The sequence below is a fragment of the Oncorhynchus clarkii genome, chromosome 3 (assembly GCF_045791955.1).
Source record: "Oncorhynchus clarkii lewisi isolate Uvic-CL-2024 chromosome 3, UVic_Ocla_1.0, whole genome shotgun sequence".
NCBI classification, from domain to species: domain Eukaryota; kingdom Metazoa; phylum Chordata; class Actinopteri; order Salmoniformes; family Salmonidae; genus Oncorhynchus; species Oncorhynchus clarkii.
The window spans coordinates 88818868-88843991 of NC_092149.1; the positions used below are offsets into that span (position 1 = coordinate 88818868).

General features: G+C 50.3%; 1 protein-coding gene across 1 annotated transcript in view; it reads right to left on the reverse strand.

The window, feature by feature from the left end:
• Nucleotides 1-21254, reverse strand: part of LOC139386359 (ATP binding cassette subfamily B member 6 (LAN blood group) b) — a 59157-nt gene extending 37903 nt beyond the window's left edge. Inside the window, exons 1-10 of the mRNA XM_071131901.1 lie at nt 21209-21254; nt 20738-21004; nt 18271-18363; nt 13665-13857; nt 12945-13066; nt 10098-10207; nt 9896-9961; nt 9270-9395; nt 6157-6233; nt 5817-5880 (exon numbers count right to left, since the gene is read on the reverse strand). Coding sequence (XP_070988002.1) covers nt 5817-5880; nt 6157-6233; nt 9270-9395; nt 9896-9961; nt 10098-10207; nt 12945-13066; nt 13665-13857; nt 18271-18363; nt 20738-21004; nt 21209-21254 — 1164 coding nt within the window. The remainder of the gene's footprint in view (nt 1-5816; nt 5881-6156; nt 6234-9269; nt 9396-9895; nt 9962-10097; nt 10208-12944; nt 13067-13664; nt 13858-18270; nt 18364-20737; nt 21005-21208) is intronic.
• Nucleotides 21255-25124: the final 3870 nt, after the last annotated feature.

A 25124-nucleotide genomic window follows, 5' to 3' on the forward strand; every position in this document is an offset into this window, starting at 1 on the left:
CCCAGAGTCCCACAGTCCAGAGTCCCAGAGTCCCACAGCCCAGAGTCCCACAGCCCAGAGTCCCACAGCCCCACAGCCCAGAGTCCAGAGTCCCACAGTCCCAAAGCCCAGAGTCCCACAGCCCACAGCACCACAGTCCCACAGCCCAGAGTCCAGAATCCCACAGCCCCGAAGCACGACAGCCCAGAGTCCCAAAGCCCACAGCACCACAGTCCCACAGTCCAGAGTCCCACAGCCCAGAGTCCCACAGCACCACAGTCCCACAGTCCACAGTCCCACAGCACCACAGTCCCACAGCACCACAGTCCCATAGCCCACAGCACTACAGTCCCACAGCACCACAGTCCCACAGTCCCACAGCACCACAGTCCCACAGCACCACAGTCCCACAGCACACAGTCCCACAGCACAACAGTCCCACAGCACCACAGTCCCACAGCCCACAGCACCAAAGTCCCACAGCCCAGAGTCCCACAGTTCCACAGCACCACAGTCCCACAGCCCAGAGTCCCACAGTCCCACAGCCCAGAGTCCCACAGCATCACAGTCCCACAGCCCAGAGTCCCACAGCACCACAGTCCCACAGCCCACAGCACCACAGCACAACAGTCCCACAGCACCACAATCCCACAGCCCACAGCACTACAGACCCGCAGCACCAAAGTCCCACAGCCCAGAGTCCCACAGCACCACAGTCCCACAGCCCACAGTCCCACAGTCCCACAGCCCAGAGTCCCACAGCATCACAGTCCCACAGCCCAGAGTCCCACAGCACCACAGTCCCACAGCCTACAGCACCACAGTCCCACAGTCCACAGCACCACAGCCCAGAGTCCCACAGTCCAGAGTCCCACAACACCACAGTCCCAGAGCCCGGAGTCCCACAGCCCAGAGTCCCACATCCCATAGTCCCACAATCCCACAGCCCACAGCCCCGAGTCCCACAGCACCACAGCCCAGAGTCCCACATCCCACAGCACCACAGTCCCACAGTCCCACAGTCCCACAGCCCATAGCACCACAGCACAACAGTCCCACAGCACCACAGTCCAAAAGCCCACAGCTCTACAGTCCCACAGCACCACAGTCCCACAGCACCACAGTCCCACAGCACCACAGTCCCACAGCCCACAGTCCCACAGCACAACAGTCCCACAGCACCACAGTCCCACAGCACCACAGTCCCATAGCCCACAGCACTACAGTCCCACAGCACCACAGTCCCACAGCCCAGAGTCCCACAGTCCCACAGCACCACAGTCCCACAGCCCAGAGTCCCACAGTCCCACAGCCCAGAGTCCCACAGCATCACAGTCCAACAGCCCAGAGTCCCACAGCACCACAGTCCCACAACCCACAGCACCACAGTCCCACAGTCCACAGCACCTCAGCCCAGAGTCCCACAGCCCAGTCCCACAGCCCACAGCCCAGAGTCCCACAGCACCAGAGTCCCACAGCACCAGAGTCCCACAGCCCAGAGTCCCACAGCCCATAGTCCCACAGTCCCACAGCCCAGAGTCCCACAGTCCCAAAGCCCACAGTCCCACAGCACTACAGTCCCACAGCCCCACAGCACCAGAGTCCCACAGCCCAGAGTCTCACAGTCCCACAGCCCAGAGTCCCACAGCCCAGAGTCCCACAGCCCACAGCACCACAGTCCCACAGCCCAGAGTCCAGAATCCCACAGTCCCACAGCCCACAGCACCACAGTCCCACAGTCCCACAGCACCACAGTCCCACAGCACCACAGTCCCACAGCCCACAGTCCCACAGCACAACAGTCCCACAGCACCACAGTCCCACTGCCCACAGCACTACAGTCCCACAGCACCAAAGTCCCACAGCCCAGAGTCCCACAGCACCAGAGTCCCACAGCACCAGAGTCCCACAGCCCAGAGTCCCACAGCCCATAGTCCCACAGTCCCACAGCCCAGAGTCCCACAGTCCCAAAGCCCACAGTCCCACAGCACTACAGTCCCACAGCCCCACAGCACCAGAGTCCCACAGCCCAGAGTCTCACAGTCCCACAGCCCAGAGTCCCACAGCCCAGAGTCCCACAGCCCACAGCACCACAGTCCCACAGCCCAGAGTCCAGAATCCCACAGTCCCACAGCCCACAGCACCACAGTCCCACAGTCCCACAGCACCACAGTCCCACAGCACCACAGTCCCACAGCCCACAGTCCCACAGCACAACAGTCCCACAGCACCACAGTCCCACTGCCCACAGCACTACAGTCCCACAGCACCAAAGTCCCACAGCCCAGAGTCCCACAGTCCCACAGCACCACAGTCCCACAGCCCAGAGTCCCACAGTCCCACAGCCCAGAGTCCCACAGCATCACAGTCCCACAGCCCAGAGTCCCACAGCCCAGAGTCCCAAAGCCCACAGCACCACAGTCCCACAGTCCAGAGTCCCACAGCCCAGAGTCCCACAGCCCAGAGTCCCACAGCCCACAGCCCAGAGTCCCACAGTCCAGAGTCCCACAGCACCACAGTCCCAGAGCCCAGAGTCCCACAGCCCAGAGTCCCACAGCCCAGTCCCACAGCCCATAGCCCAGAGTCCCACAGTCCAGAGTCCCACAGCACCACAGTCCCACAGCCCAGAGTCCCACAGCCCAGAGTCCCACAGCCCAGAGTCCCACAGCCCAGTCCCACAGCCCATAGCCCAGAGTCCCACAGTCCAGAGTCCCACAGCACCACAGTCCCACAGCACCACAGTCCCACAGCCCAGAGTCCCACAGCCCAGAGTCCCACAGCCCAGAGTCCCACAGCCCATAGTCCCACAGTTCCACAGCCCACAGCCCCGAGTCCCACAGCACCACAGCCCAGAGTCCCACAGCCCACAGCACCACAGTCCCACAGCCCAGAGTCCCACAGCCCAGAGTCCCACAGCCCAGAGTCCCACAGCCCAGAGTCCCACAGTCCCACAGCACCACAGTCCCACAGCCCAGAATCCCACAGTCCCACAGCCCACAGCACCACAGTCCCACAGTCCCACAGCACCACAGTCCCACAGCACCACAGTCCCACAGCCCACAGTCCCACAGCACAACAGTCCCACAGCACCACAGTCCCACTGCCCACAGCACTACAGTCCCACAGCACCAAAGTCCCACAGCCCAGAGTCCCACAGTCCCACAGCACCACAGTCCCACAGCCCAGAGTCCCACAGTCCCACAGCCCAGAGTCCCACAGCATCACAGTCCCACAACCCAGAGTCCCACAGCCCAGAGTCCCAAAGCCCACAGCACCACAGTCCCACAGTCCAGAGTCCCACAGTCCAGAGTCCCACAGCCCAGAGTCCCACAGCCCAGAGTCCCACAGCCCACAGCCCAGAGTCCCACAGTCCAGAGTCCCACAGCACCACAGTCCCAGAGCCCAGAGTCCCACAGCCCAGAGTCCCACAGCCCAGTCCCACAGCCCATAGCCCAGAGTCCCACAGTCCAGAGTCCCACAGCACCACAGTCCCACAGCCCAGAGTCCCACAGCCCAGAGTCCCACAGCCCAGAGTCCCACAGCCCATAGTCCCACAGTTCCACAGCCCACAGCCCCGAGTCCCACAGCACCACAGCCCAGAGTCCCACAGCCCACAGCACCACAGTCCCACAGCCCAGAGTCCCACAGCCCAGAGTCCCACAGCCCAGAGTCCCACAGCCCATAGCACTACAGTCCCACAGCACCACAGTCCCACAGTCCCACAGCACCACAGTCCCACAGCACCACAGTCCCACAGCCCACAGTCCCACAGCACAACAGTCCCACAGCACCACAGTCCCACAGCACCACAGTCCCACAGCCCACAGCACTACAGTCCCACAGCCCAGAGTCCCACAGTCCCACAGCACCACAGTCCCACAGCCCATAGCACCACAGTCCCACAGCCCACAGCACCACAGTCCCACAGCACCACAGTCCCACAGCCCACAACACTACAGTCCCACAGCACCACTGTCCCACAGCCCAGAGTCCCACATTCCCACAGCACCACAGTCCCACAGCCCAGAGTCCCACAGTCCCACAGCCCAGAGTCCCACAGTCACACAGCCCACAGTCCCACAGCCCAAGGTCCCACAGTCCCACAACCCTGAGTCCCACAGCCCACAGCACCACTGTCCACAGTCCCACAGTCCCATAGCCCCACAGCCCACAGTCCCACAACCCCAAGCCAACAGTCCCACAGCCAACAGTCCCACAATCCCACAGCCCACAGTCCCACATTCCACAGTCCCATAGCCCACAGTCCCAAAATACACAGTCCCACAGTCCCACATTCCAAAGTCCACAGTCCCACAGCACACAGTCCCATAGCCCACAGTTCACAGCCCACAGTCCCACAGCTCACAGTCCCACAGTCCCACAGCTCACAGTCCCATAGTTGACAGACTAACTGGGGAGAGTTTTCCCACAGAGAGGCCCTCCACAAGCCTCAGGGAGGGAGAGGGAGACGGAGCGGGAGAGGGAGACGGAGCAGGAGAGGGAGAGGGAGCAGGACCAGGAGACAGAGATGGAGCGGGAGCAGGAGATAGAGATAGAGCGGGAGCAGGAGACAGAGATGGAGCGGGAGAGGGAGACGGAGCAGGAGACAGAGACGGAGCGGGAGAGGGAGAGGGAGCAGGAGACAGAGATGGAGCGGGAGAGGGAGACAGAGAGGGGGGAGAGGGAGACGGAGAGGGGGAGAGGGAGAGGGGGGAGAGGGAGAGGGAGCAGGAGACAGAGATGGAGCGGGAGTGGGAGACGGAGCAGGAGACAGAGACGGAGCGGGAGAGGGAGACGGAGTGGGAGACGGAGCAGGAGACAGAGACGGAGCGGGAGAGGGAGAGGGAGCAGGAGACAGAGATGGAGCGGGAGAGGGGGAGAGGGGGGGGAGGGGGAGACGGAGAGGGGGGAGAGGGAGAGGGGGAGAGGGAGACGGAGAGGGGGGAGAGGGAGACGGAGAGGGGGGAGAGGGAGAGGGGGAGAGGGAGACGGAGAGGGGGGAGAGGGAGACGGAGCGGGAGAGGGAGACGGAGAGGGGGGAGAGGGAGACGGGAGAGGGAGACGGAGAGGGGGAGAGGGAGAGGGGGAGAGGGAGACGGAGAGGGGGAGAGGGAGACGGAGAGGGGGGAGAGGGAGACGGGAGAGGGAGACGGAGAGGGGGGAGAGAGGGGGAGAGGGAGACGGAGAGGGGGGAGGGGGAGAGGGAGACGGAGAGGGGGGAGAGGGAGAGGGGGAGAGGGAGACGGAGTGGGAGAGGGAGACGGAGTGGGAGAGGGAGACGGAGAGGGGGGAGAGGGAGACGGAGAGGGGGAGAGGGAGACGAAGAGGGGGAGACGGAGAGGGGGGAGAGGGAGAGGGAGAGGGGGAGAGGGAGACGGAGAAGGGGGAGAGGGAGACGGAGGGGGGAGAGGGATAGGGGGGAGAGGGAGAGGGAGAGGGGGAGAGGGAGACGGAGAGGGGGGAGAGGGAGACGGAGAGGGGGGAGAGGGAGACGGAGAAGGGGGGAGAGGGAGACGGAGAGGGGGAGAGGGAGACGGAGAGGGGGGAGAGGGAGAGTAAGAGGGGGAGAGGGAGACGGAGAGGGGGGAGAGGGAGAGTAAGAGGGGGAGAGGGAGACGGAGAGGGGGGAGAGGGAGAAGGGGAGAGGGAGACGGAGAGGGGGAGAGGGAGACGGAGAGGGGGAGAGGGAGACAGAGAGGGGGGAGAGGGAGACGGAGAGGGAGGGCAGGAGCAGGGGCAAACACACGGACGGGGACACAAACACAAACCTGACCATGGCCTCAGCAGTTTAAATGATAAACACGTCTCATTACCCCTCAGATACAGGAGTAACTCACCTCTTTGTGTTCTGTTAAGATCTTGAACATGTTCTCCATGTCAATAAAGGAACTCTGGATTAGTCTGTGGAGAGAATATGTTGAGTTATCCAGTAACGGAGGCATAGCGAAATGCATGTGACTCTCTCCCTTACAGTGAGATTGTAGATCTCACCTGTAATACGTACTAGACCAGGTGATCTCACCTGTAATATGTACCAGACCAGTTGATCTCACCTGTAATATGTACCAGACCAGGTGATCTCACCTGTAATATGTACCAGACCAGTTGATCTTACCTGTAAAATGTACCAGACCATTTGATCTTACCTGTAATCTGTACCAGACCAGGTGATCTCACCTGTAATATGTACCAAACCAGTTGAGAGGAGTGTACAGCTGGATGATGTAGGTGCCAAACAGGACATAGTCACCAACCTAAGGAGAAGTTGGCAGACCAATAACACACAACCAAATTCAATTTACTATCATCCCTGCTGACTAACACCCTGACCAACACCCTGCTGACCAACACCCTGCTGACTAACACCCTGCTGACTAACACCCTACTGACTAACACCCTGCTGACTAACACCCTGCTGACTAACACCCTGCTGACCAACACCCTGCTGACAAACACCCTGCTGACAAACACCCTACTGACTAACACCCTGCTGACTAACACCCTGCTGACCAACACCCTAATGACTAACACCCTGCTGACTAACACCCTGCTAACTAACACCCTGACTAACACCCTGCTGACTAACACCCTGCTGACTAACACCCTGCTGACTGACACCCTGCTGACTAACACCCTGACTAACACCCTGACTAACACCCTGACAAACACCCTACTAACTAAAACCCTGCTAACTAACACCCTGACCAACACCCTGCTGACTAACACATTGCTGCCTAACACCCTGCTGACTAACACCCTGCTGACTAACACCCTACTGACTAACACCCTACTGACTAACACCCTGCTGACTAACACCCTGCTGACCAACACCCTGCGGACTAACACCCTGCTAACTAACACCCTGAATAACACCCGGCTAACTAACACCCTGACCAACACCCTGCTGACTAACACCCGGACTAACACCCTGCTGACTAACACCCTGACCAACACCCTGCTGACTAACACGCTGCTGACCAACACCCTGCTGACCAACACCCTGCTGACTAACACCCTGCTGACTCACACCCTGCTGACTAACACCCGGCTAACTAACACCCTGACCAACACCCTGCTGACTAACACCCGGCTAACTAACACCCTGACTAACACCCCGCTGACTAACACCCTGACCAACACCCTGCTGACTAACACCCTGCTGACCAACACCCTGCTGACCAACACCCTGCTGACTAACACCCTGCTGACTAACACCCTGCTGACTAACACCCTGCTGACCAACACCCTGCTGACTAACACCCTGCTGACTAACACCCTGCTGACTAACATCCTGCTGACTAACACCCTGCTGACTAACACCCTGACCAACACCCTGACTAACACCCTGCTGACTAACACCCTTCTGACTAACACCCTGCTGACTAACATCCTGCTGACTAACACCCTGCTGACTGACACCCTGCTGACTAACACCCTGCTGACTAACACCCTACTAACACCCTACTAACTAAAACCCTGCTAACTAACACCCTGACCAACACCCTGCTGACTAACACCCTGCTGACTAACACCCTGCTGACTAACACCCTGACTAACACCCTGACAAACACCCTACTAACTAAAACCCTGCTAACTAACACCCTGACCAACACCCTGCTGACTAACACATTGCTGACTAACACCCTGCTGACTAACATCCTGCTGACTAACACCCTGCTGACTAACACCCTGACCAACACCCTGACTAACACCCTGCTGACTAACATCCTGCTGACTAACACCCTGCTGACCAACACCCTGCTGACTAACACCCTGCTGACTGACACCCTGCTGACTAACACCCTGCTGACTAACACCCTGACTAACACCCTGACAAACACCCTACTAACTAAAACCCTGCTAACTAACACCCTGACCAACACCCTGCTGACTAACACATTGCTGACTAACACCCTACTGACTAACACCCTACTGACTAACACCCTGCTGACTAACACCCTGCTGACCAACACCCTGCGGACTAACACCCTGCTAACTAACACCCTGACTAACACCCTGCTGACTAACACCCTGCTGACTAACACCCTGCTGACTAACACCCTGCTGACTCACACCCTGCTGACTAACACCCGGCTAACTAACACCCTGCCCAACACCCTGCTGACTAACAACCGGCTAACTAACACCCTGACTAACACCCTGCTGACTAACACCCTGCTGACTAACACCCTGCTGACTAACACCCTGCTGACTCACACCCTGCTGACTAACACCCGGCTAACTAACACCCTGACCAACACCCTGCTGACTAACAACCGGCTAACTAACACCCTGACTAACACCCTGCTGACTAACACCCTGACCAACACCCTGCTGACTAACACCCTGCTGACCAACACCCTGCTGACCAACACCCTGCTGACTAACACCCTGCTGACTAACACCCTGCTGACTAACACCCTGCTGACCAACACCCTGCTGACTAACACCCTGCTGACTAACACCCTGCTGACTAACATCCTGCTGACTAACACCCTGCTGACTAACACCCTGCTGACTAACACCCTTCTGACTAACACCCTGCTGACTAACATCCTGCTGACTAACACCCTGCTGACCAACACCCTGCTGACCAACACCCTGCTGACTAACACCCTGCTGACTAACACCCTGCTGACTAACACCCTGCGGACTAACACCCTGCTAACTAACACCCTGACTAACACCCTGCTGACTAACACCCTGCTGACTAACACCCTGCTGACTCACACCCTGCTGACTAACACCCTGACCAACACCCTGCTGACTAACATCCTGCTGACTAACACCCTGCTGACTAACACCCTGCTGACCAACACCCTGCTGACTAACACTCTGCTGACTAACACTCTGCTGACTAACACCCTGCTGACCAACACCCTGCTGACCAACACCCTGCTGACCAACACCCTGCTGACCAACACCCTGCTGACTAACACCCTGCTGACCAACACCCTGCTGACTAACACCCTGCTGACCAACACCCTGCTGACTAACACCCTGCTGACCAACACCCTGCTGACCAACACCCTGCTGACTAACACCCTGCTGACCAACACCCTGCTGACTAACACCCTGCTGACTAACACCCTGACCAACACCCTGCTGACTAACACCCTGCTGACTAACACCCTGCTGACTAACACCCTGCTAACTACCACCCTGCTGACTAACACCCTGCTGACTAAGACCCTGCTGACTAACACCCTGACTAACATCAAGAGAGATCACGTGTAAATAGAGAAGGAATCAGAGGATGTGAGCCCATATGAAGGTAGAGAAGACTGTACCTGGAACTGGCCTTCTGTGACCATGTAAGCACAGAGCAGAGAACCTGCTAATAGCCCTGAGCCAATGATCAGGTTCTGGGTCTGGTTCAGTAGGGCCAACGAGGCGTTGGTCTTCCACTCTGACTGCTGCAGACAGGACAGGGGAACACCAATCACCAGCTAGCTACCTCAACATCAACCAATCAGAACAGGGGAACACAATCACCAGCCAGCTACCTCAACATCAACCAATCAGGACAGAGGAGCACAATCCTCAGCTAGCTACCTCAACACTCAACCAATCAGGAAAGGCGAGTCCAATCATCAGCTAGCTTCCTCAAAATCAACCAATCAGGACAAGAGAGCACAATCCTCAGCTAGCTACCTCAACATCAACCAATCAGGACAGGAGAGCACAATCCTCAGCTAGCTACCTCAACATCAACCAATCAGGACAGGAGAGCACAATCCTCAGCTAGCTATCTTAACATCAACCAATCAGGACAGGATAGCACAATCCTCAGCTAGCTACCTCAACATCAACCAATCAGGAGAGCACAATATCTAAATCTCAGACTGTATAGATGTCAATACCCCAACAACAGGACCTGGAGATTGTAGTCAGGGAATGTTCGATCTCCTTTTACCTGGTACTTCAGAATGGCCTCCTCGAAGCAGGTCACTTCATACCCCTCAGCATTGTAATATTTCACCTGCAACAAAAGGTTTGACTGAAAGCAGGGTTTATCTGGGTAGTAAGCTGTTGAGGAGGTTGGGATGTGAAAAGGGGTCTGGGTAAAGTTTAGGTTTGGGATTAGCAGGGGGTATTGGATATGGCTAAGTCAGTACCGTCTCAAAGTTGAGCAGCGAGTCCACAGCCTTAGACTTGGCGTTGTTGTCCTGAGTGTTCATGTCTCGTCTGTACTTGGTCCTCCACTCAGTGATCAGGATGGTGAAAGCTGCGGAATAAAATGTGCTTTCAGAGGACAACCTGGGCTCCAAACCAGGGACCCTCTGAACACCTCGACCACTGTTACCCACAATGCATCGTTATCTGTCACGCTACAGTGTTTCTTGAGTATGAAGTTTTGGTGCATATCAGAAACTCTAGTGATACGGGCGGAGACGTCCAGGGTGACAGAAGCTCTAGTTCTACGGGCTGGATACGTCGAGGGTGACAGAAACTCTAGTTCTACGTGCTGGAGACGTCCAGGGTGACAGAAACTCTAGTTCTACGGGCTGGAGACGTCCAGGGTGACAGAAACTCTAGTTCTACGGGCTGGAGACGTCGAGGGTGACAGAAACTCTAGTTCTACGTGCTGGAGACGTCGAGGGTGACAGAAACTCTAGTTCTACGGGCTGGAGAAGTCGAGGGTGACAGAAACTCTAGTTCTACGGGCTGGATACGTCGAGGGTGACAGAAACTCTAGTTATACGGGCGGAGACGTCCAGGGTGACAGAAACTCTAGTTCTACGGGCTGGATATGTCGAGGGTGACATAAACTCTAGTTCTACGGGCTGGAGACGTCGAGGGTGACAGAAACTCTAGTTCTAGGGGCTGGATACGTCGAGGGTGACAGAAACTCTAGTTATACGGGCGGAGACGTCCAGGGTGACAGAAACTCTAGTTCTACGGGCTGGATATGTCGAGGGTGACATAAACTCTAGTTCTACGTGCTGGAGACGTCTAGGGTGACAGAAACTCTAGTTCTACGGGCTGGATACATTGAGGGTGACAGAAACTCTAGTTCTACGGGCGGAGACATCCAGGGTGACAGAAACTCTAGTTCTACGGACTGGATATGTCGAGGGTGACAGAAAATCTAGTTCTACGGGCTGGAGACATCGAGGGTGACAGAAACTCTAGTTCTATGGGCGGAGACGTCCAGGGTGACAGAAACTCTAGTTCTACGGGCTGGATATGTCGAGGGTGACAGAAACTCTAGTTATACGGGCGGAGACGTCGAGGGTGACAGAAACTCTAATTCTACGGGCTGGAGACGTTCAGGGTGACAGAAACTCTAGTTCTACGGGCTGGAGACGTCGAGGGTGACAGAAACTCTAGTTCTACGTGCTGGAGACGTCGAGGGTGACAGAAACTCTAGTTCTACGGGCTGGAGACGTCGAGGGTGACAGAAACTCTAGTTCTACGGGCTGGATACGTCGAGGGTGACAGAAACTCTAGTTCTACGGGCTGGATACGTCGAGGGTGACAGAAACTCTAGTTCTACGTGCTGGAGACGTCCAGGGTGACAGAAACTCTAGTTCTACGGGCTGGATACGTTGAGGGTGACAGAAACTCTAGTTCTACGGGCGGAGACGTCCAGGGTGACAGAAACTCTAGTTCTACGGGCTGGATATGTCGAGGGTGACAGAAAATCTAGTTCTACGGGCTGGAGACATCGAGGGTGACAGAAACTCTAGTTCTACGGGCGGAGACGTCCAGGGTGACAGAAACTCTAGTTCTACGGGCTGGATATGTCAAGGGTGACAGAAACTCTAGTTATACGGGCGGAGACGTCCAGGGTGACAGAAAATCTAGTTCTACGGGCTGGAGACGTCCAGGGTGACAGAAACTCTAGTTATACGGGCGGAGACGTCCAGGGTGACAGAAACTCTAGTTCTACGGGCTGGATATGTCGAGGGTGACAGAAAATCTAGTTCTACGGGCTGGATACGTCGAGGGTGACAGAAACTCTAGATATACGGGCGGAGACGTCCAGGGTGACAGAAACTCTAGTTCTATGGGCTGGAGATGTCCAGGGTGACAGAAACTCTAGTTCTACGGGCTGGAGACTTTGAGGGTGACAGAAACTTTAGTTCTACGGGCTGGATACGTCGAGGGTGACAGAAACTCTAGTTCTACGGGCTGGAGACTTCGAGGGTGACAGAAACTCTAGTTCTACGGGCTGGAGACTTCGAGGGTGACAGAAACTCTAGTTCTACGGGCTGGATACGTCGAGGGTGACAGAAACTCTAGTTCTACGGGCTGGAGACTTCGAGGGTGACAGAAACTTTAGTTCTACGGGCTGGATACGTCGAGGGTGACAGAAACTCTAGTTCTACGGGATGGAGACTTCGAGGGTGACAGAAACTCTAGTTCTACGGGTTCAATATGTCGAGGGTGACAGAAACTCTAGTTCTACGGGCGGAGATGTCCAGGGTGACAGAAACGCTAGTTCTACGGGCTGGAGACGTCGAGGGTGACAGAAATTCTAGTTCTACGGGCTGGAGACATCGAGGGTGACAGAAACTCTAGTTCTACGGGCGGAGATGTCCAGGGTGACAGAAACTCTAGTTCTACGGACTGGAGACGTCATGACGGCCACTACTTGTGCACACACAACTAACTAGCTAGCGATTCTACACAACTAACTAGTTAGTGATTCCACACAACTGACTAGCTAGCGATTCCACACAACTAATTAGCTAGCGATTCCACACAACTAACTAGCTAGTGATTCCACACAACTAACTAGTTAGTGATTTCACACAACTAACAAGCTTGCGATTCCACACAACTACCTAGCTAGCGATTCCACACAACTAACTAGCTAGCGATTCCACACAACTAACTAGCTAGTGATTCCACACAACTAACTAGTTAGTGATTCCACACAACTAACAAGCTAGCGATTCCACACAACTAACTAGCTAGCGATTCCACATCAGCTAAACCTGAATCAGTCAACTCACTGAGGTAGATCAGCAAGCAGATGAAGACGATGAGGCCGAACAAGGCACTGAAGTAGGATACAAAGTAGAGGATGGCGATGACTATATCAGCGATGGTGGGCAGGATACTGAAGATGATGTAGCTGAGGGGAGAGAGGGGAGAGAGGGTGGCAGGATACTGAAGATGATGTAACTGATGAGAGAGAGAGGGGAGAGAGGGTGGCAGGATCCTGAAGATGATGTAGCTGAGGAGAGAGAGAGGGGAGAGAGGGTGGCAGGATACTGAAGATGATGTAGCTGAGGAGAGAGAGATGGGAGAGAGGGTGGCAGGATACTGAAGATGATGTAGCTGAGGGGAGAGAGGGGAGAGAGGGTGGCAGGATCCTGAAGATGATGTAGCTGAGGAGAGAGAGAGGGGAGAGAGGGTGGCAGGATACTGAAGATGATGTAGCTGAGGAGAGAGAGATGGGAGAGAGGGTGGCAGGATACTGAAGATGATGTAGCTGAGGGGAGAGAGGGGAGAGAGGGTGGCAGGATCCTGAAGATGATGTAGCTGAGGAGAGAGAGAGGGGAGAGAGGGTGGCAGGATCCTGAAGATGTAGCTGAGGAGAGAGAGGGGAGAGAGGGTGGCAGGATACTGAAGATGATGTAGCTGAGGAGAGAGAGGGGAGAGAGGCTGGCAGGATACTGATAGGATGGATTGAGCTGATATGGGTGAGTGTGTGTGTGGAGGGGGTGTACCTGAGGAGGTTGTTGATAGAAGATGTTCCTCGGTCTACACTACTCAGAACGTCCCCAGTGTGTCTCCCCAGGTGCCAGCGCAACGACAGGGAGTGGAGGTGACCAAACAGACGGACCTGAACCACCCTACTGGTGTACTGCTGGACCTGCGTCCACAGGAAGGACCTCAGGTTACTGATAAACCCTGATGTACCTGGGGAGGGAGGGAGGGAGGGAGGGAGGGAGGGAGGGAGGGAGGGAGGGAGGGAGGGAGGGAGGGAGGGAGGGAGGGAGGGAGGGAGGGAGGGAGGGAGGGTCAAATCCAGCCAGTGAGAGACTCAGAGGAAGCAATTAATAGGTAACAGTAGCCATGAATAGGTAACAGAAGCCATTAATAGGCCATTAACAGGTAACAGTAGCCATGAATAGATTACAGTGGCCATTAATAGGTAACAGTGACCATTAATAGGTAACAGTAGCCATGAATAGGTAACAGTAGCCATGGATAGGTAACAGTAGCCATTAATAGGTCATTAATAGGTAACAGTAGCCATTAATAGGTAACAGTAGCCATTAATAGGTCATTAATAGGTAACAATAGCCATTAATAGGTAACAGTGGTCATTAACAGGTAACGGTGGCCATGAATAGGTAACAGAAGCCATTAATAGGCCATTAATAGGTAACAGTGGTCATTAATAGACCATTAATAGGTAACGGTAGCCATTAATAGGTAACAGTGGCCATTAATATGCCATTAAAAGGTAACAGTAGCCAAGAATAGGTAACAGCAGCCATTAATAGGTAACAGTAGCCATTAGTTGGTAACAGTAGCCTTTAGTTGGTAACAGTGGTCATTAATAGGTAACAGTAGCCATTAGTTGGTAACAGTGGTCATTAATAGGTAACAGTAGCCATTAGTAGGTAACAGTAGCCATTAGTTGGTAACAGTAGCCATTAGTAGGTAACAGTAGCCATTAGTAGGTAACAGTAGCCATTAGTAGGTAACAGTAGCCATTAGTAGGTAACAGTAGCCATTAGTAGGTAACAGTAGCCATTAGTTGGTAACAGTAGCCATGAATAGGTAACAGTGCAAATTAATTGGTAACAGTCCCCATTAATAGGTAACAGTGGTCATTAATATGTAACAGTAGCTACTAATATGTAACAGTAGCCATTAGTAGGTAACGGTAGCCATTAGTAGGTAACAGTAGCCATTAGTAGGTAACAGTAGCCATTAGTTGGTAACAGTAGCCATGAATAGGTAACAGTGGCAATGAATAGGTAACAGTAGCCATTAATATGCCATTAATAGGTAACAGTAGCCATTAGTTGGTAACAGTAGCCATTAATATGTAACAGTAGCCATTAGTTGGTAACAGTAGCCATTAGTTGGTAACAGCAGGCATGAATAGGTAACAGCAGTCATTAATAGGTAACAGTTGCCATGAATAGGTAACAGTAGCCATTAATAGGTAACAGTAGCCATTAAAAGCTAACAATAGCCATTAATAGGTAACAGTAGCCATTAATAGCTAACAGTAGCCATTAGTTGGTAACAGTAGCCATTAGTTGGTAACAGTAGCCATTAGTTGGTAACAGTAGCCATTAATAGCTAACAGTAGCCATTAGTTGGTATCAGTAGCCATTAATAGCTAACAGTAGCCATTAGTTGGTAACAGTAGCCATTAATAGGTAACAGTAGCCATTAGTTGGTAGCAGTAGCAATGAATAGGTAACAGTAGCCATTAGATGGTAACAGTAGCCATTAATAGGTAACAGTGGCCAATAATAGGCCATTAATAGGTAACAGTTTCCATGAATAGGTAACAGTAGCCATTAGTTGGTAACAGTAGCCATTAATAGGTAACAGTGGCCATTAATAGGCCATTAATAGGTAACAGTAGCCATTAATAGGTAACAGTAGCCATTAGTTGGTAACAGTAGCCATGAATTGGTAACAGTAGCCATTAATAGGTAACAGTGGCCATTAATAGGCCATTAATAGGTAACAGTAGCCATTAATAGGTAACAGTAGCCATTAATAGGTAACAGCAGCCATTAGTTGGTAACAGTAGCATTTAATAGGTAACAGCAGCCATTAATAGGTAACAGTGGCCATTAATAGGTAACAGTAGCCATTAATAGGTAACAGCAGCCATTAGTTGGTAACATTGGCCATTAATAGGTAACAGTAGCCATTAGTTGGTAACAGTAGCCATTAGTTGGTAACAGTAGCCATTAGTTGGTAACAGTAGCCATTAATAGGTAACAGCAGCCATTAGTTGGTAACAGTAGCCATTAATAGGTAACAGCGGCCATTAATAGGTAACAGTAGCCATTAATAGGTAACAGCAGCCATTAGTTGGTAACAGTAGCCATTAATAGGTAACACTAGCCATTAATAGGTAACAGCAGCCATTAGTTGGTAACAGTAGCCATTAGTTGGTAACAGTAGCCATTAGTAGGTAACAGTAGCCATTAGTAGGTAACAGTAGCCATTAGTAGGTAACAGCAGCCATTAGTTGGTAACAGTAGCCATTAATAGGTAACAGTAGTCATTAATAGGTAACAGTACCCATTAGTAGGTAACAGTAGCCATTAATAGGTAACAGTAGTCATTAATAGGTAACAGTAGCCATTAGTAGGTAACAGTAGCCATGAATAGGTAACAGTAGCCATTAGTTGGTAACAGTAGCCATTAATAGGTAACAGTGGCCATTAATAGGTAACAGTAGCCATTAATAGGTAACAGTAGCCATTAGTTGGTAACAGTAGCCATGAATAGGTAACAGTAGCCATTAATAGGTAACAGTGGCCATTAATAGGCCATTAATAGGTAACAGTAGCCATTAATAGGTAACAGCAGCCATTAGTTGGTAACAGTAGCATTTAATAGGTAACAGCAGCCATTAATAGGTAACAGTGGCCATTAATAGGTAACAGTAGCCATTAATAGGTAACAGCAGCCATTAGTTGGTAACATTGGCCATTAATAGGTAACAGTAGCCATTAGTTGGTAACAGTAGCCATTAGTTGGTAACAGTAGCCATTAGTTGGTAACAGTAGCCATTAATAGGTAACAGCAGCCATTAGTTGGTAACAGTAGCCATTAATAGGTAACAGCGGCCATTAATAGGTAACAGTAGCCATTAATAGGTAACAGCAGCCATTAGTTGGTAACAGTAGCCATTAATAGGTAACACTAGCCATTAATAGGTAACAACAGCCATTAGTTGGTAACAGTAGCCATTAGTTGGTAACAGTAGCCATTAGTAGGTAACAGTAGCCATTAGTAGGTAACAGTAGCCATTAGTAGGTAACAGCAGCCATTAGTTGGTAACAGTAGCCATTAATAGGTAACAGTAGCCATTAATAGGTAACAGTAGTCATTAATAGGTAACAGTAGCCATTAGTAGGTAACAGTAGCCATTAATAGGTAACAGTAGCCATTAGTTGGTAACAGTAGCCATTAATAGGTAACAGTGGCCATTAATAGGCCATTAATAGGTATCAGTAGCCATTAATAGGTAACAGTGGCCATTAGTTGGTAACAGTAGCCATTAATAGGTAACAGTAGCCATTAATAGGTAACAGTAGCCATTAATAGGTAACAGTAGCCATTAATAGGTAACAGTGCCATTAGTTGGTAACAGTAGCCATTAATAGGTAACAGTAGTCATTAATAGGTAACAGTAGCCATTAGTAGGTAACAGTAGCCATTAATAGGTAACAGTGGTCATTAATAGGTAACGGTGGCCATGAATAGGTAACAGAAGCCATTAATAGGCCATTAATAGGTAACAGTGGTCATTAATAGGCCATTAATAGGTAACGGTAGCCATTAATAGGTAACAGTGGCCATTAATATGCCAATAATAGGTAACAGTAGCCAAGAATAGGTAACACCAGCCATTAATAGGTAACAGTAGCCATTAGTTGGTAACAGTAGCCTTTAGTTGGTAACAGTGGTCATTAATAGGTAACAGTAGCCATTAGTTGGTAACAGTGGTCATTAATAGGTAACAGCAGCCATTAGTAGGTAACAGTAGCCATTAGTTGGTAACAGTAGCCATTAGTAGGTAACAGTAGCCATTAGTAAGTAACAGTAGCCATTAGTAGGTAACAGTAGCCATTAGTAGGTAACAGCAGCCATTAGTTGGCAACAGTAGCCATTAATAGGTAACAGTAGCCATTAATAGGTAACAGTAGTCATTAATAGGTAACAGTAGCCATTAGTAGGTAACAGTAGCCATTAATAGGTAACAGTAGCCATTAGTTGGTAACAGTAGCCATTAATAGGTAACAGTGGCCATTAATAGGCCATTAATAGGTATCAGTAGCCATTAATAGGTAACAGTGGCCATTAGTTGGTAACAGTAGCCATTAATAGGTAACAGTAGCCATTAATAGGTAGCAGTAGCCATTAATAGGTAACAGTGGCCATTAGTTGGTAACAGTAGCCATTAACAGGTAACAGTAGTCATTAATAAGTAACAGTAGCCATTAGTAGGTAACAGTAGCCATTAATAGGTAACAGTAGCCATTAATAGGTAACAGTAGCCATGAATAGGTAACAGTGGCCATTAATAGGTAACAGTGATTGGAGTGTCCTATTATTCCTCACCTGCCCCTCCACCCTGGAGGAACTTGAGCAGGACATAAATACACACGGTGGTGGCCAGGGTCCTCCAGCTGCTGCCATCAGACAGATTATTCACTAGGCAGACACACAGGGACAGATTATTCAGTAGACAGACACAGAGGACAGACACACAGGGACAGTATATTCATTAGACAGACACAGAGGACACACAGGGCCAGATTATTCAGTAGACAGACACAGAGGACAGACACACAGGGACAGATTATTCATTAGACAGACACAGAGGACAGACACACATAGACAGATTATTCATTAGACAGACACAGAGGACAGACACACAGGGACAGATTATTCAGTAGACAGACACATAGTACAGACACACAGAGAGATTATTCAGTAGGCAGACACAGAGGACAGACACACAGGGACAGATTATTCACTAGACAGACACACAGGGACAGATTATTCATTAGGCAGACACAGAGAGCAGACACACAGATAGATTATTCAGTAGACAGACACAGAGAGCAAACACACAGAGAGATTATTCAGTAGACAGACACAGAGAGCAGACACACAGAGAGATTATTCAGTAGACAGACACAGAGAGCAGACACACAGAGAGATTATTCAGTAGACAGACATAGAGAGCAGACAGACAGAGACAGATTATTCATTAGGCAGACACAAAGAGCAGACATACAGGGACAGATTATTCATTAGGCAGACACAGAGAGCAGACATACAGGGACAGATTATTCATTAGGCAGACAACAACCACCCAAGCCACTGCCTGTTCACCCTGCTATCATCCAGAAGGCGAGGTCAGTACAGGTGCATCAAAGCAGGGACCGAGAGACTGAAAAACAGCTTCTATCTCAAGGCCATCAGACTGTTAAACAGCCACCACTAACATTGAGTGGCTGCTGCCAACACACTGACTCAACTCCAGCCATTTCAATAATGGGAATTGATGGGAATTGATGTAAAATATATCACTAGCCACTTTAAACAATGCTACTTATTATAATGTTTGCATACCCTACATTAATTATCTCGTATGTATATGTATATACTGTACTCTATATCATCTACTGCATCTTTATGTAATACATGTATCACTAGCCACTTTAACTATGCCACTTTGTTTACATACTCATCTCATATGTATATACTGTACTCGATACCATCTACTGCATCTTGCCTATGCCGCTCTGTACCATCACTCATTCATATATCTTTATGTACATATTCTTTATCCCTTTAAACTTGTGTGTATAAGGTAGTAGTTGTGGAATTGTTAGCTAGATTACTTGTTGGTTATTACTGCATTGTCGGAACTAGAAGCACAAGCATTTCGCTGCACTCGCATTAACATCTGCTAACCGCGTGAATGTGACAAATAAAATTTGATTTGATTTAAAAGTAGAACAAGAGATTTGCAGAACAAAATGGTATCCAAAAACAAACCACATAAAAGGTTGACAAACGGGCGCCAGCCAATAGCTACCAGACGGTGAGAGTTACCAGCTCTTTGGGAAGCAGTGTTTCAGAACCCTGGGGGTTCATTGTCATTCATACCCATTAGGACTGAGAATCAGCACCAGATGAATGGAGAAAAGAAAGGAACAATGAAACCTGCAGCCCACAGAGGGAAAGTACCCCTTTATGTCTTGTTGGGGGGGACAGGATGGAGGGGAGGAGAGGGAGGGTAAAGGGAGACGAGGGGTGCTGATTTTTTAGCCTTGGCACGGGGTCGGAGGGGGCCAGGGACAAAACTTCCCTTGTAGCAGCATGTTAAGTCCTCTAAAAGCCCCATAATGCCCCCTAATCATGACTGGCAAGGTGAGTGACCTCCCACACTATATACAGGGGCGCAACTTTCACTGGGGACGGGGGGGACGTCCCCCCTACATTCTGAAATTGTATTTCTGGAGTAGGGGACAGACAGTCTCACCTATGTTTTTGGAGTAGGGGACAGTCTCACTTATGTTTTTGGAGTAGGGGACAGTCTCACCTATGTTTTTGGAGTAGGGGACAGTCTCACCTATGTTTTTGGAGTAGGGGACAGTCTCACTTATGATTTTGGAGTAGGGGACAGACAGTCTCACCTATGTTTTTGGAGTAGGGGACAGACAGTCTCACCTATGTTTTTGGAGTAGATGGATGGACAGACAGTCTCACCTATGTTTTTGGAGTAGGGGACAGTCTCACCTATGTTTTTGGAGTAGGGGACAGTCTCACTTATGTTTTTGGAGTAGGGGACAGTCTCACTTATGTTTTTGGAGTAGGGGACAGTCTCACCTATGTTTTTGGAGTAGGGGACAGTCTCACCTATGTTTTTGGAGTAGGGGACAGTCTCACTTATGTTTTTGGAGTAGGGGACAGTCTCACTTATGTTTTTGGAGTAGGGGACAGTCTCACCTATGTTTTTGGAGTAGGGGACAGTCTCACTTATGTTTTTGGAGTAGGGGACAGACAGTCTCACCTATGTTTTTGGAGTAGATGGGGACGAAGACGTTGATGACCCTTTCCATGGCCAGTAGGGCCAGACAGAGCAGGACCATTACCTGAAGAGGCAGGCTGCCCCGGGGCCACAGGTAAGGGGCCAGGAGACGCACCTTCTGCCCAAAACCATGCCATGTTGACACGGTCTGGGACGACTTGGATGTGGATGGGAAGGACATAGATGGAGGCTCACTGTCTTTCTGTTGTCTTCTATTGTCAGGCTGTAGAGGGAAGAGTGACACTTTTTTTTAGGAAACAAAGTAACAAATGACTTTCAGCGTACTACAACTGTTGAAGCTCGTCGTAAGAACACTGATGTGTAATGCATTAAAAAAACAAAACAAAATGAACAGGATAACCAATTACAAAATACAACGTTATCATCCATCGTGTCATATTTCCATGCATTATACTTGTATGCCTAACAATAGAAATAAATAGATGTTTACCTCAATAGTCAGAGTAATTCCAGCTCCTTTTGCATCTTGATTTGCCATTTGATAAACTGAACTAGAGGACTTGTTCCTTGTGCCTCCAGCTCTGACTAATGTTCAACAGTGGGTCGCCTGCAGGCCACATACCGATGTTACCAGGTTGCTGTGCCTTTTTTTTGTTTTTTTGGGGGGGCAAACTGCACCGTCAGCACGTTCTGCGTTCTAAACTTCCACACGGCGCGCAGGGAGAACAGATGAAAGAGTGACATCATACACGTCTGTCAAGGGACTGACCGTTCCAGTGGTCAATATATGAACCATTGGTTTTTAGAGAGAACATAATAACACATGTCTACTTAGCAGTCAGGATGGATCATAGAGATAGATAGAGGACTCATCTTTGTATCTGTGACATTATAGTGTCTGTGACAGCACGTGCAGCGCCATTGATGCTATCACCATTTTAAAGTAGTTACTTTTTTTTCTCTTCACGATTGGCTGATCTCTCCTGATGACCTGGTTGGACACGACTCAAACAGGGTCACCACGAGGGATCAGCCAATGAGGTTGGATGTCCCACCCAGTTGACTATATTATAATGGTGGAAGCTCTCAATGGCGCTGCCCATGCTAATGCAGCCTTTTGGCCACTAGAGGCCTCTATCATTCTCTATGGTATGGATTGGGTGGGTTTTCTCACATGACCGAGCATGTGGTCATGTGAGAGGGTCTGCCCTGCCATTGTCCAGTTTAAATAGAGGTCAATTCAGCTTTAATACTGCATTCTAAAGCAGTTACAAGGAAAGTTGTTACATTTGTATCATTTTATCATTGTTACATTGTGTCGTTGTCTCCAGTGTTTTCTCCTGGAAGTTGTTACATGTTGTATCATTGTTACATTGTGTCGTTGTCTCCAGTGTTTTCTCCTGGAAGTTATTACATGTTGTATCATTGTTACATTGTGTCGTTGTCTCCAGTGTTTTCTCCTAGAAGTTATTACATGTATCATTGTTACATTGTGTCGTTATCTCCTGTGTTTTCTCCTAGAAGTTATTACATGTTGTATCATTGTTACATTGTGTCGTTGTCTCCAGTGTTTTCTCCTGGAAGTTGTTACATGTTGTATCATTGTTACATTGTATCGTTGTCTCCAGTGTTTTCTCCTGGAAGTTATTACATGTTGTATCATTGTTACATTGTGTCGTTGTCTCCTGTGTTTTCTCCTTTAAGTTATTACATGTTGTATCATTGTTACATTGTATCGTTGCCTCCAGTGTTTTCTCCTAGAAGTTATTACATGTATCATTGTTACATTGTGTCGTTGTCTCCTGTGTTTTCTCCAGAAGTTATTACATGTATCATTGTTACATTGTGTCGTTGTCTCCAGTGTTTTCTCCTAGAAGTTATTACATGTTGTATCATTAGCAGAGCAGTGAGTATGGCAAGCTTTTTGTATAATTTCACCTGTTAGTGAGAGTGAAGACGAAATTCAACAACTTTTTTTTGTTTTAAATGTCAACTTCATAGGGGGTAGAGACGTCCCAAGGAACCCGCAGAGCACAGACCCTTGGTGGTGAACTTGATAAACCAGTTTTTTAAAATAAAATTAACAGGGCTCTTCGTCTTTTTTATTTAATTGCAATACGGTGAGAGGTAATGGCAGTACAGTGAGAGGTAATGGCAGTACAGTGAGAGGTAATGGCAGTACGGTGAGAGGTAATGGCAGTACGGTGAGAGCTAATGGCAGTACGGTGAGAGGTAATGGCAGTACAGTGAGAGGTAATGGCAGTACAGTGAGAGGTAATGGCAGTACGGTGAGAGCTAATGGCGGTACGGTGAGAGGTAATGGCAGTACAGTGAGAGGTAATGGCAGTACAGTGAGAGGTAATGGCAGTACGGTGAGAGGTAATGGCAGTACGGTGAGAGCTAATGGCAGTACGGTGAGAGCTAATGGCAGTACGGTGAGAGGTAATGGCAGTACGGTGAGAGGTAATGGCAGTACGGTGAGAGGTAATGGCAGTACGGTGAGAGGTAATGGCAGTACGGTGAGAGGTAATGGCAGTACGGTGAGAGCTAATGGCAGTACGGTGAGAGGTAATGGCAGTACAGTGAGAGGTAATGGCAGTACAGTGAGAGGTAATGGCAGTACGGTGAGAGGTAATGGCAGTACGGTGAGAGCTAATGGCAGTACGGTGAGAGGTAATGGCAGTACGGTGAGAGGTAATGGCAGTACGGTGAGAGGTAATGGCAGTACGGTGAGAGGTAATGGCAGTACGGTGAGAGGTAATGGCAGTACGGTGAGAGGTAATGGCAGTACGGTGAGAGGTAATGGCAGTACGGTGAGAGGTAATGGCAGTACGGTGAGAGGTAATGGCAGTACGGTGAGAGCTAATGGCAGTACGGTGAGAGGTAATGGCAGTACAGTGAGAGGTAATGGCAGTACAGTGAGAGGTAATGGCAGTACGGTGAGAGGTAATGGCAGTACGGTGAGAGCTAATGGCAGTACGGTGAGAGCTAATGGCAGTACGGTGAGAGGTAATGGCAGTACGGTGAGAGGTAATGGCAGTACGGTGAGAGCTAATGGCAGTACGGTGAGAGGTAATGGCAGTACAGTGAGAGGTAATGGCAGTACGGTGAGAGGTAATGGCAGTACGGTGAGAGGTAATGGCAGTACGGTGAGAGCTAATGGCAGTACGGTGAGAGCTAATGGCAGTACGGTGAGAGGTAATGGCAGTACGGTGAGAGGTAATGGCAGTACGGTGAGAGGTAATGGCAGTACGGTGAGAGGTAATGGCAGTACGGTGAGAGGTAATGGCAGTACGGTGAGAGGTAATGTCAGTACGGTGAGAGGTAATGTCAGTACGGTGAGAGGTAATGGCAGTACGGTGAGAGGTAACGGCAGTACGGTGAGAGGTAACGGCAGTACGGTGAGAGGTAACGGCAGTACGGTGAGAGGTAACGGCAGTACGGTGAGAGGTAACGGCAGTACGGTGAGAGGCAACGGCAGTACGGTGAGAGGTAACGTCAGTACGGTGAGAGGTAACGGCAGTACGGTAAGAGGTAACGTCAGTACGGTGAGAGGTAACGGCAGTACGGTGAGAGGTAACAGCAGTACGGTGAGAGCTAACGTCAGTACGGTGAGAGGTAACGTCAGTACGGTGAGAGGTAACGTCAGTACAGTGAGAGGTAACGGCAGTACGGTGAGAGGTAACGTCAGTACGGTGAGAGGTAACGTCAGTACGGTGAGAGGTAACGTCAGTACGGTGAGAGGTAACGTCAGTACAGTGAGAGGTAACGTCAGTACAGTGAGAGGTAACGTCAGTACAGTGAGAGGTAATGGCAGTACAGTGAGAGGTAATGGCAGTACAGTGAGAGGTAACGGCAGTACAGTGAGAGGTAACGTCAGTACAGTGAGAGGTAACGTCAGTACAGTGAGAGGTAACGGCAGTACAGTGAGAGGTAACGGCAGTACAGTGAGAGGTAACGGCAGTACAGTGAGAGGTAACGTCAGTACAGTGAGAGGTAACGGCAGTACAGTGAGAGGTAACGGCAGTACAGTGAGAGGTAACGGCAGTACAGTGAGAGGTAATGGCAGTACAGTGAGAGGTAATGGCAGTACACTTCACTGAACCTCTGAGTAAAGACATTAGTCCGAATGCATCGGCATTTTCATTTTAGGAAATTATAAGGAAAAAGGAAACCCGCACACTGCTCTTGATCGGCCTCACAGCCTTCGTCAGAGCTTTACGTATCGACCTCACAGCCTTCGTCAGAGCTTTACGTATCGACCTCACAGCCTTCGTCAGAGCTTTACGTATCGACCTCACAGCCTTCGTCAGAGCTTTACGTATCGACCTCACAGCCTTCGTCAGAGCTTTACGTATCGACCTCACAGCCTTCGTCAGAGCTTTACGTATCGACCTCACAGCCTTCG